This window comes from Erpetoichthys calabaricus, chromosome 9 (genome assembly GCF_900747795.2).
Source record: "Erpetoichthys calabaricus chromosome 9, fErpCal1.3, whole genome shotgun sequence".
Lineage (NCBI taxonomy): Eukaryota > Metazoa > Chordata > Cladistia > Polypteriformes > Polypteridae > Erpetoichthys > Erpetoichthys calabaricus.
The window spans coordinates 124,619,438-124,632,367 of NC_041402.2; the positions used below are offsets into that span (position 1 = coordinate 124,619,438).

At 35.9% G+C, this 12,930-nt stretch overlaps 1 protein-coding gene across 1 annotated transcript in view; it reads right to left on the reverse strand.

The window, feature by feature from the left end:
* Positions 1-2,649: 2,649 nt before the first annotated feature.
* The window catches only part of trhr2 (thyrotropin releasing hormone receptor 2), a 66,146-nt gene continuing 55,865 nt past the window's right edge, over positions 2,650-12,930 (reverse strand). Inside the window, exon 4 of the mRNA XM_028809503.2 lies at positions 2,650-3,646. Coding sequence (XP_028665336.1) covers positions 3,224-3,646 — 423 coding nt within the window. The 3' untranslated portion in view covers positions 2,650-3,223. The remainder of the gene's footprint in view (positions 3,647-12,930) is intronic.

Here is a 12,930-nt window from a genome sequence, read left to right on the forward strand (position 1 = left end):
CTATAAAAAGGTTTTCTTAAGTGAGGTCGGTCTGTCTGTCAGAGTTCAAAAATCTTTAAAAAAATCTGTTGGCTAGCAGATATAACATGGTGGTTGCTTTCAGTTTTAGAAACGTACGAGATATTCAGTTTAGAAAATTATATATAAGAGAGCATATTATCAATAATAGTTTAAATGTTAATGGCAGAAATAAACTAGCTCCACTAATTTAAGGTTTAACTCAGTCTAGAACAAAAAATAATTAGTAAAATCCAACAATTAAAGGTGGACAAGAAGGAAACAACTTGTTTAATGGCATCAATTTAATGTGTGCTTATTTAGTTTTTATTTTATAGTTTGCTTTCATTGTATTATAGTAAATAGTAATTTATGAATATAAGCCAAAATCAAAAATGATTTCTCAAATGTGACACTACCCTTCACTGAAATGCATGCAACTTTAGACATTAAAACCAAGTAGAAAATAAAACAATATCAGTCATAGATTTGTTGTACTGTTGTACCATGTTAGTCATTATGGACACAATGAGAAGTCAAGGAAGATGACATCTTTCATTGGCTAACTGTACCAAATACAATATGCAGGCTTTCAAGGCAACTGAGGACCCTTTTTCAGGCAGTTGAAGAAGGGGTCTCAGTTGCCTTGAAAGTTTGCATATTGTAATTGGTTCAGTTAGCCAATAAATGATGTCATCTTGCTTGACTTCTCATTGCAAAAAAATATCAGAAATGGAAATGTTTTTAGAGTGTCTTGGAGCCAGGCCATCATTATAAGTAAACATTAAATAAACACAAACTTTGAAATTTGGCAGGCACTGCTCAATTTTTGACCAATGGATAATATCCATATTCACAATTGTGCCAAGCGTTATGAAGGTCATGGCAGAACTGTTGTGTAAGCTGGTACTAAAGGAGTCTTGTACATAGACAATTGGAATTTAAGTTTTCTTGGCAGCAATCCGTAGCATACAACATACTGATTTTAGTTATACTGTGTTTCAGCAATAATTAACACAATTATATAACATCTACTATGATTTCATAGGACACTGCATATAAAGTATATATTAACAACTAAGTCATATAAAACATGCTCTCTTCAACACCCACATAGCAGAAGTAGTTTATGTGACATGCAAAATGTCACAAAATGAGTCAAGAGAAACAACTCATGCAGAACATTTGGCCTGTTGAAGTTCACTGCCACAAAAAAAATCAATAAATTCCAACTACAGTAAAATTAAGGAACGGAATACTTGCACGACAAAAACACACATGTCGTTGGACCTTGGGGTAGAGCCTCACACATGCATGGGGAGAACATGCAGACTCCATGCAGGGAGGACCCAGGACATGAACCCTGGCCTTCTTGATGAAAAGCAGCAGCACTACCCATGCTACCTTACAACACAATACATAATTTAAATAGTACAGTAAATAATAACTTAGCTGTTTTTGATATACTGTGTGTGCTTGTCAGGGCACTTCCATTTGGGAGTTGAGCCTCTTATAAAATAGAATGTTATGTAGTGCAAAATGTAAAATTGCAGCATGAATTTTCACTCAGTAGTTTCTGCTACAGCAGTATGAAGGTACATTTACAATGAGTCATAGCATTGGTTATATGTCAGAAATTACAACAAATGTATGCATAAAAAGAAGCAGAAGAAGTCATTAGCAGGCAGTTAAGAAGTCAAAGTAAAAGTTAGCCAGGAACAGAGGCAATAGTGCAAAGCAGGAGCGGTCATTGGAAAACAAGCTGATTGTCAAATCCAAACATGGTAGCTGGGACGTTTTCAAAAAATGGAAGTACAGTAGAAATTCCACCACTCAGAAGAGACAACAAGTGAGCAAAAAGGTAATACCAGTAATCTCCTAAAGATCCACACTCTCCCCGCCTCCCTCCCATGTGATTGATGTTGCTGGGCAACTTAAAAAGTGTTGGAAACTCATTGGACTTTCATCTGATTCCTTTAGTTGCATTTTTGGGTGTTACATTTTTTTGTTGTAATTTCTGTAAATATTGTATTGTTATTTTGTGATATTTCATCCATTTTTTTCGGGTTTAGTGATGATCTGTGCTAGGTAATCCTATTATGGCACTGCAGTAAATGGTTGTGGGATATACAGGACTGCACCCAAACATTACGAAACAATATCCTTGTCATATGTGATAAAGATTAAAGAAAATAACTTTTCATGTAGAATTTTGTTCTTAAATTCCTGATGCCTTTTTCTGGTTAGTGATTTAGTTTTTGTTACAATATTTACTGGAAAATTTGCAACATTAACTGAACCAATGAGGCATTTGTTTCTTTCAAAACAAATTGTTACTTAAACTAGATATTTGAACTAACACACTTCATAAATGAAAGAAGAGCACATTCAGGATCATATTATTCAGAAGCACATTATTCAACCTGCTCTTAACAAAGAATTATGAAAGTTATAGTTGGAAGTGCTGGAACATGTATTATGTTAATTTGAAATGTTTTCACAACCTTGAAATGTTTGATACATAAAACAAAACTAATTTATTATATTGTAAGACTGTAAAATAGCATACCAAGAAATGTCTTTAGAATATAGCAAACATTCTATAATGCTTACTGTAGATTCTTCTGAGCATCAATGTGAAAAAGTACTGTGTGAAATAAAATAAAACAAAAATATTCTGTAATAAAAAAAATTATAAAATACATACCATCAATGAAATGAATGCTATCTTCTAAGTTATACATTCTACCATCCATGTATTTTCTGTGCCTGCTTTATTTCCACCAGAAGCCAGCACTGATCTAGACATCAGTGGAAGTCAGGCAGGATCTTATCACGAGATGGGATGCCATTACAGAAAAATCAATAGGTTTAAAAATGGCATATTCTTAACATCCCTTTCCTTTAATATGTGAAAATTAGCAGTTTTTGCTTAACAAGAATTTCTAATATCCAAATATAAAATGTTCTGGTGTCACTTTGTGTTTGGATGGCAACTATAATTCCAAAAAAATCTTGCTTATGTTTAAAGCAGCTTTACAAGTTACAGATTGCTCAAGAAGAAATAAATATTTAATGCCAAAAACAAAACCACATCTTCAGCCTTCTTAATCATTTTCAGATCTTTGAGAGCTATATTAACCTCTTGCCATGCTTTAGAACCAATAATTCTTGCTTTTTGACCACAGTTTAAAAAGCTAGAATACAAGTCTCTACGGTGGAAAGGTTAAACTACACTAAAGTAAATCTCATCATCTTTCTTGACCACAGTTTGCATCTTTGGGAGATGTCCACCTTTTGTCTGTCGTCCCTGGGTCTGTCCTGCTTTTGTTCCGTTTACCTCAGAGCTTGCTGTGACTCCATCACGAACCATGCTGTAATTCGTTGGAGCCAAATAAATGGTTCGCCTTTGACTTTCCTCCTCTTTACATTTGCAAAGTTTTTTAAAAGCAAATCTAAATTTCTGGGACATCAGGTTATATACAACAGGGTTGATGGCACTATTAGTATATATACACAGTCGGCAAAACAATAGAAACCAGGCATTCAGGTAGGGCTTTTCAATGAATGAGTTTACTAGTACCAGCGTTCGATAGGGCATCCACAGTAAAGCAAAAAGGATCACCACCACTGCTAGCATTTTTGTAACCTAAGGGAGAGAAAGAAAAAAAAAACTGTGAAGTCAATTTGCAGAACGACTCTCTAGAGACATAAACAGTTAAATTGGTTAACATCAAAACATTTCCAGTGTTCTCTTTTTCAATTTCCTTTGAACAACGTTGTTTATGTCTTGAATGCATGTTTATGATTTTAGTATATTGTGCAAAAACAACACCTAAATAAATATATGGGAAGATTACAGTACTCAATTATTGCTGCACACAAACACATTTTCTAATAGACAAAGTGGTTGCAGATCTTTAGTGCACTTTTCAGGATCTCTGTCCCCTTACCAGTGTTGAGACTTTTATGTGTGAATGCCCTCTCAGACTGGGACATTCCTGCATTGCCCTGGTATGTGTGAAGAAGTGAATCAGTATAAAATAAGCAAGGCAAACAAAATTACATTCAAAAAAGCTAATCGACAACATATTCTCAGTTTAACCACCTGATTAATCAATATGTAGTATTTCATTAATGCGTTACCACAATGCAGTTTGCAAGACATCATAAAATGAATCAAAATTAAAATTGCCCAAACATAATAGAACATAGGAATGCTTCACCAATAAAAACAATACATATTTGTTCAGTTTTTAAAATCGGTTAAGAATATAAGGTATTCTAAAATAACAGTTAAAAATCATTTGAGTGATGGATGAGTGACAGACCTCTTGCTGCTTATGTTCATCGACACATTTGCAAAACAAATGACGCTAATGGAGAGGTGCAAAGGAATTTAAGGTGGCCCAGGATTACAACTTTTTTCGTAGGCTTTTGGGATTCTAATGTTAATTACAGTATCTATGCCCACAGTCCAATGTAATTCATTACCATCACCTTGCCAAGAACCTGTCTTAGTCTTTATTATAATGCTGAGTTACAGCCCTAATTTCAATCTCTCACACATTTCAGAAGAAACATAAGAAACTAACAAGAGTCTACCAAGTGGTACCACATTTAATTTATTGAACATAGTTTGAATATTTATTTATTGAATACTTATTTTAAAACCTACTTATTTCAAGTCAGATAGGCAATTCTTAGCCCAGCAGCATAACATGCAAAGCAGGAACCGTCCTTGTGGATGGGACACAAGACTACTACAGTACACACTCTTTCACGTTAGGCCAGTTTTTAATTACTTTATGACATAAGGTTTTGGGTTTTGCATCATTTTTTAAATAAAACTAAAAACTAGTATTTGGTTATGCTTTTTCTCCAAAGGTCCATTTCATCTTTTTTTAGATTATGGTTAAAGATCTGTTAAGCTTCCCTGGTCTGATAAAGCATTAATAGGCACACAAATAATTGTTTCCTTCTGCTTACCATATAAGATAAGACAATTTCTCAGCAGTGTAAATATTTTCCACAGCTGATAAGGAGTATAAAAAAAAAAAAAAAATATATATATATATATATATATATATATATATATATATATATATATATATCTTTATGACTGAAAGATGCATTTTTAGTCACACTGCATTACAGACTGTTTCATAAATCAATGGCACATAGAGGTTCTTCATTATCATAACATAATAGTGCTATAATTTCCCATTGGGATTAATAAAGTATCTATCTATCTATCTATCTATCTATAGTCTGTTTCCCGTCTCTGCGATCTCATTTTTTTTTTGGTTATAATACTTTTTTCTTTGGTGTTGTTATTACTTATCCTAATAAAATATACAAAAAATATCTTATTTTACAGTTTAAAACAATCTTGAATTATTTGATTTATTTTAACAGGTTTTTTTCCCACCACTTCCTTTTCAAGTATCACTTTTCCATATGTTTACAATTATCATGGTTTGTGACTGGAATGTTATGGATATTCCATATGACTAAAAATTCTTAGTGTTAGTTAAAGAGATTAGCTGTAGGACTTGTTTCAGCATTGACCTTGCTTTTGACTTTGACCTTTATTCTTGCGTTGTCCTTAACACTGATGCTTTCGCATTGGTTTGAGTTCTGGTTTCGGTCATGGCTTGTCTAGATAGATAGATAGATAGATAGATACTTTATTAGTCTAGGACAAGGATCTCTCTTTTCTCCTTGAACTGATCATCTCCTGTGCACAACAATTACTGGGTTCCACTATATTGCCATTAACAAGATGAGATGGAAAAAATGGCTTGTCAGACAGCAAGTGCACACCAGGATGAGTGGGAAGGACAGATGCTATGGCAAACAGATAAAAATAGTTTGTATTGTATTTATGTAAAATTCCAAGAGGCAAGGCAAAAAATGGGCAGTGGTCAAAACATAAGAAGATAGATATCAAAAGCATTAAACAAAGACAGTCTAAAAAGAAGCAAAAGGTATAAACACCAAAATATAAAAAGTAATTGAAAGCACTGATGTAGAGGCTTTGACAAATCACAATGCTTGTGTAAAAACCTCTAGTTTATTTCCAGTGCCCTCCTACCACACGACTGAAGCATGATAAAAGTTGCATAATAAGAGACTCCAATAAACCATGCCATATTCAAAAGGCATACAAAAAGAGGGGCCAAGGCTTTGTTAAAATGTCCTTTGGTAACAACTGTTCTTACTGTTACAACCAAAAGGCATACTGCCCTGTCCCTATATGTAGGAAATTCACTGTCTGCCTAAAAACAGACTAGCTCCTAAAGAGCAAATAATGAACCAAATAATGTAAAAGCCAAAACACAGCACAAAAACATGCAACAATATAATCAATAATTGATGCATCACTGTGATTTATGCTTTAAATATTTTTGCAGGCATATATATTTGCTGTACATATAGATCAAGCTTACATTTAAATACACTTACAATTTTTTTTGTGTGTACTAAACTTTGTTATATTACACATAGGATTTATTACCTGTCCTGTATATATTTTCTGTTGTTCTATTGTCTTTGTTAATTTTGAATTACTGTTTTTGAGATTAGAGAAGGGGCTACTATGTTGTCACCACTGACTTTTATCTTTGGAGTCTGAGTGTAGATCCTTCAGTAGTCCATTGAAGTTATTTTGAGTGTGTTTAAAGTGAGTATTACATTTTCTGTTTTTTGGGATTTTGCTTCTGTTTTTCTGGGATGCCAGTTTAAAGGTGGTGACACCGTGTTTATTTAAATCCAAGACTGTTGTCAAGAAGAATTTTGGTTTAGTGTTTGTTATTTTGTCAAAGGGTTTCTGTTTTACGCTAGGTTTTTGTTAACTATGGTTTTTGATTAACATTTTGGTTGCCTAGTTTGATTAGGTTAAATCTCCCAGTATTATACCCCTGATTGTTTCTTGGTTTATTTTTATAATTTATCCCCTGATCTTAACCCCCAAACTAAAATTATGTAACATTCTTTTTGTTAGGTAGAACACAGGGAGAAACAGACAAAAAGATTAGAAGTCAAGGACAGAGAGAATGTGGTAGAATTACCAATTATAGAGAGAAAGAGTGGGAAGAGTAACATTTGAATAAGATCATTAAAAGGGGCAAACTACAATACCCTGCTGCTGCTGTTAGGAGGGGGCGTGGTGACTGTAGCGAGCCGCAGGGCAATCTGCGGTGTGGGCGTTTCTCACCTAAGTGCACAGGTGAGAGACTGCCCACATCCGTGATTGTTCCTGTGGCTAATGGGCTGCAGCTGCCATGTCCTCTCTGCATATATAGAGAAGCCAGAGACGGTTAGGGAGGAGAAGTAAGAGAAAAAGTAAAAGAAAAAAAGACGGAGGTTACGGAAGGAAGCATGCAAGGAAGAGAGCGAGTGCACCGGTGCGAGTGAGTGAGTGAGTGAGTGAGCGAGCGAGCGAGCATGAACAGGCTCGCAGCAGCTGAATAGGCAACCTGGGTGTTAGGCTGACACCCCAGGCGTAGTAGTTGTTGTCGCTCCCGCAGAATTTTATGAAGGACGGGAGTGACTGGAATGTGGATGATTCTCCACGGTTGACAGCAGGAATCAGGACTTGGGAACGTGGTGTCCACCACGTGAGAGCCTTGGCCATTGGTGGGATTTCCCAGGTCACTGTCACAGATAGCTGACCGGAGCCAAGGATCGGAAAAGCGACTGACAGTAGTAGCAGGAGTAGGTAGAAGGCCAGCTGCAGAAAGAGCGTCTCTCCTGTTGAGCAGCCAAGATGGGAGTAGCAGGGGAGCTGCCAGGCTAACAGAAGAGTCACCGGGTTTGTCACTTGTTTTTAAAGACTGCTTCCTATTAAACGTTTTAACCTCGTTTTAAAGGATTGTTGTTTTGTGTATTTTAACCTCCATGTTTCATTTAATGGATTATTTATTTATTGGACATTGCACTGCTGCACTTTATTAGAACACTGTTTTGGATTGCTGTGAATAAAAGTGTTGTTTTGTGTATTTTAACCTCCATGTTTCATTTAATGGATTATTTATTTATTGGACATTGCACTGCTGCACTTTATTAGAACACTGTTTTGGATTGCTGTGAATAAAATCACTTAGCACTTTTAAACCATCCTCTTGCTCATTGTTATTGCCTCACTGTCTAGCTCATCGGTGACATTACCGACGGTGTTGGGTACAAGGGCTCCATAACACCGATGGGAGCGTGGAGCAGAACCCGCATCGTCCCAAGCCATCCGACCTTTATACTGTACATCTTTTCTCTCTCAAATTTTTCTGCCTTCATGTTGTATCAGAGACTATTGTTCTGACAATACAGATGACACTACAGTACGCTTCTTATATCTATGGCTGCTTGGTAGTTAAATCAGCATTAATAGTGCTATAGTTTATTTTCAGTTTCTTGTACTTCACCGTCTTTTTTAAAGTATGTGTGAGTGTAACTGTTGCGCTTGGCATTAGAGCGAGGGATTAAATAAACTATTTTGCTGGGAACATTTGCCCACTTCAAAATACCACCTCTATGATTCTGGTATAACTATCAAGTTTTTGATAGATGCATACTAACAAACAGTCAGTGTTTTCCTTTTTGCAATTTAAAGTATTACTGAGTATCCTAGCAAACAAAACTGGTTTGTCCACTGACTAAAACTGCAACCTATGGCCCAATGCTAAGGACTCATAAGGTATTCTAAGGTCTCTGTTGTTGGGAAATTAGAAGAGAACCCTCCCAGGATCAAGAACTCTGGCTCCAGAGTCAACGCTGCTCATAGGGGTGTGTGAGCATACATCTAGCCAGTACTTTTGAACCTCCCACACAAGGTCCAGTTTATTTCCCAAAAAAATTATCTTCCCCATTCCAAGAGACATTTTCCATTGCTTAGCATCAGCACAGCATCTGACTCCTATCCTGTTGTGGGTGATAAATCGAAATGGTAAATCCAAACATCTTCAGGCTGTACCTGTCTAGGCTACTTTGATTACCTGTGCACTAGAAATGTGTAAGGATTCCCAATGCCTAGGATTTATCTGCAGGACTGAATGTCAGCATCCTTGTTTTCAGGGGGAACTTCATCTATATTTATAGAGAAGTATCATGTGAGACTAAAATTTTCAGTATTCATGTTTCAATCTGTTAGAATAAAAAGATAATTAACCAGTCAAACTTCACAAATGACAGGCCCTATCACATTCTTTACTTACCAGTTTAATGAATAAAACATGTTAAGCTGATTTAAATAGAAAAGGGTATAGTAGAGGCTGATTCCAGAATAATTCATTTTTAGCTACATCTAATTCTGGCAGGACTGGGTGCAAGGTGAATAACCAGGGCATCAGTTCAATGCAGGATACACTTAAGTACACATCTACCTGTACACTGACTAACATTGGGCCAGTTTAGAGCTTCCTATAAATCTAACTTGCACTTTTTTGGAATATGGGAATAAAACTGAACTAACAGTGAAAATCTTCACAAAGGAAGTGTCCAGGCTGTGGTCAAAGTTAGGACTCTGGGGCTATAAGGCAGTAGTGCTAAGACTAGGCCACAATGCCACTTTTTTGATAAAACAGAGTAGAGTCTTGCTGAACTGCACCAGTTAGGCTAATTAATGATGATTTTCCCAGTACTGGCTTAAGGCACACCAACACGGAGCACCCCACTTTCAACCAGTCTAAGCTGTTATCAAGAGTCTTCTCTTACTGAGCTGATCTCTCTCTTTCTCTATGTCTTTCTCCTACAATTATGGATTTTTGTTTTTCTTCCTGTGGATGTTTTTGGTAAAATGCTTTCAGCTTGTCACCCTTTAACAATATATACAATATCATTTTTGGTTTATTATAATAATATATGGAATACACAGATCTTAATTTTTTAAAAACACTTTTAACATTTTTATGGCATGCCATGAAAACTTGATTTAGTTAACCTAATCATTTTTCCTATTTCTCCGGATCCATGATATGCAGTAGTACATCCATCAATTTCAATTAGTTTCAGGGAGTTTGATAAATAAATGCAAAATAAGGACAGAGCTGGAAAATAGGTAACAAATTATTAATTAATTTCGAGCAGATGTGTTTTGATGCCTGCCAAAGTACTTGTTACTAGTGCTGCTATGAAGACCAACATCTCCTACCAGCGTCAAAATTCCCAGCTGCCCACAGTGTAAAGGGCATGCTCTTCATGATGCTGTCCATAGTCATATCCCATCTGTTATCTCTGGGAGCAAACCATATTGCTTGCTCAGTGAAGTTTTGGAGCAAGGTTGAAGGAGTTCTGACTTATTAACTAGAATATTTTTGAGGACAGAGAGAGGGTTGCATCTGAAAATTAATTGCAGCTTTATTTACTAGTAATAAAAATAAAGATAAGCCATCACTTTATGCAAATAGTACAGAACCAGGGACATATTATATATTGGGATACATTAACAAACAGCATTCAAAGTGTGAGGAATGCAGCAACATGACATGACTAATTCACATAATGTGAAAGATGCTACTCCTGAAATCAGCTTTTTTTATTTTACAGACATTATGTATTTCTGTAAACAAGCTTATTGAAGTGTTGTGTGAAGTTATATTTTCATCAGGCTTTGATTGGTCTCAGTATGTGAATTCACTAATCAGACAGTCCCTGCATTTTTCTGCATAAATGCTTAATCTGAATCATCCAATTATTGTCTGAGGTATCCTGTTTACATGTGATTCCTGGACAAGTATAGAAAATGGAAATTATTGTGTGGAGTTTTTTGTTGTTTTTTAATGAGGGGTTGGGAATTGACTTTTTGTACAATCAAATCGCCTGACTACTGAGAAATCTTTCAGTCTTATGATGTAACAAAACAAGGCGTTTAAAGTAGAGATGTTAAATTTAAAGGTAAGCATTAATGAGCAAAAAAATCTAGCTACTCAGAGCTAGGACACTGTTATGATTTAGTTTTTTGAACAGTTTTTTGTAACACTTTTATTTTGATCACCGGAACCACCATTTTGTGTATTTTTCAAAGGTTGTAGCTATATTGTTGGTGGTAAGGCTCAGCATATTTGGACCTGGCCAGTACTTGGATGGGAAACCAAATAAGAAAAGCTTGGGTTGCTGCTGGAAGAGGCGTTGGTGAATCCAGCAGGGTGGGCTTAACCTGTGGTTTGTGTGTGGATCCCCAAGCTCCAGTGCAGTGACAAGGACACTGTGCTGTAAAAATGGTGCCATCCTTCAGCCTAGCCTCTCTGTGGTCATAAAATATCCCTGGGCATCTTTCGAAAAAAGTAGGATGTACCCAAATGTCCTGGCTAAATTACCCACTGTGACCTTGTTCACTCTGACCCACTAGTCATCCTCTGTCTCTGATTAGTTAAAATCTCTCTCATCCCTTCACCATTTAATATCTAATGCGTGGTGAGCATACTGGCGCAAAAATGGCTGCCATTGCAATATCCAGAAGATGAATGCTACACTTTGGTGGTGGTTGAAGTGGCTCCCCTACTGTCTAGGTTAAAGCGTATTGAGTAGGTTAGAAAAGTGCTACATAAATGTAAGTAACTATCTATTTATCTAAGATACAAAACACTTTTCCAGGTATCCAAATTTCTGAATATTGTATCACATCTTTCACAATTAGCAAGTATACCAATCCATTTATAAAGTTGGGAATTTTTGTTTCTTTATAACCCATGTTTTTTTGTTGCCACCTTGGGTATTGGTTATTCAGTTTGATTGTTTTTCCTAGTTTATAATCCCTTTCCATTTTTGGCTACACCTTTTATTAGACTCATTTTCTGGTCAAATCTCTTTCTTGCTTCTACCTCTTGACTGTCTTGACTCTGAACTCTGTGCTACCCACCTGCCCTCAGATCTGATCCTAGTAGCTTATATGCCGTACATCTGCTACACTTGTTACTACTGTTGTTTTTTTAATTAGTTGTTCTTATTATTTATTACTATATATTCATTTACCATCTATGTATTATGTATTCATTTATGTGTTTATGTATATGTTACATCGCGGTCCTGGGGAATGTTATTTCATGTCACTGCATGCTGCAATATGGTGCATGAATTGTATGGAAATAATTTCACTTGACTTAAGCTGTGTTTTTTGGACTAGCTAATTTTAACCTTGCAGAACAGACCATTATGCCAGTTGCTGGTCACATTACACTGGGGTTTGTTGATGGTGGTATTCTACTTTTAGTGTTCAAGTTTACAGATATTTTGATCAATCTTTGTTGGACATTTAGCTTTTCAGAAATAATATTGGGAGTCAGAACATTCTGTGTGTTTCTCAATTTAGATTTTTTGTTTGTGTATCGGCCTTTAGAGTTTTGGATTAATGGATCCCCTGACTTTTGAAATTGGCTTGTTTCAGAAAATGATACTCCCTTTCCCTTGCTGTCTGTCTTTTTCATGGTGCTTTAACACCAGAGTTGTATTTTGGTATCCAAAGAGCAAAAGTGGAGCCACCTCTTACCCCAGACATGATTCCAATGGCTTAATCAGAAATGACACCAACAGGAGGTTTAAAGCCATCTCACAACTGTCGGGTTCTACAGCCAGATGAGTATGCAAAGTTATCCCATGGCTGCCAGGTTCTACAGCCAGCTGTGCATGCTTAATACCCTTTTTCCTACATTTTAATTAGCAATCTTACATTGTGGTAGGGAACCAAGATGTCTGTTGTGTAAGGGCATCACACAAGGAACTTCTTTTTCATCTATCTTATACTGCTAATAATCCTCAATATGTCTGCAATCCAAGGATCTTTTTCACTAACAGCTATATGTGACAGATGTAATTAAGCCTATTCAAAACAGTGAATTGATTAAAAAAAAATAGAACAAACAGTATTGTTGCTCTGAGAAGATAATAACAGCTCTTTATAGTCTTTCAATGTTTTTTTTATATTTAATTTAAATGGTATTT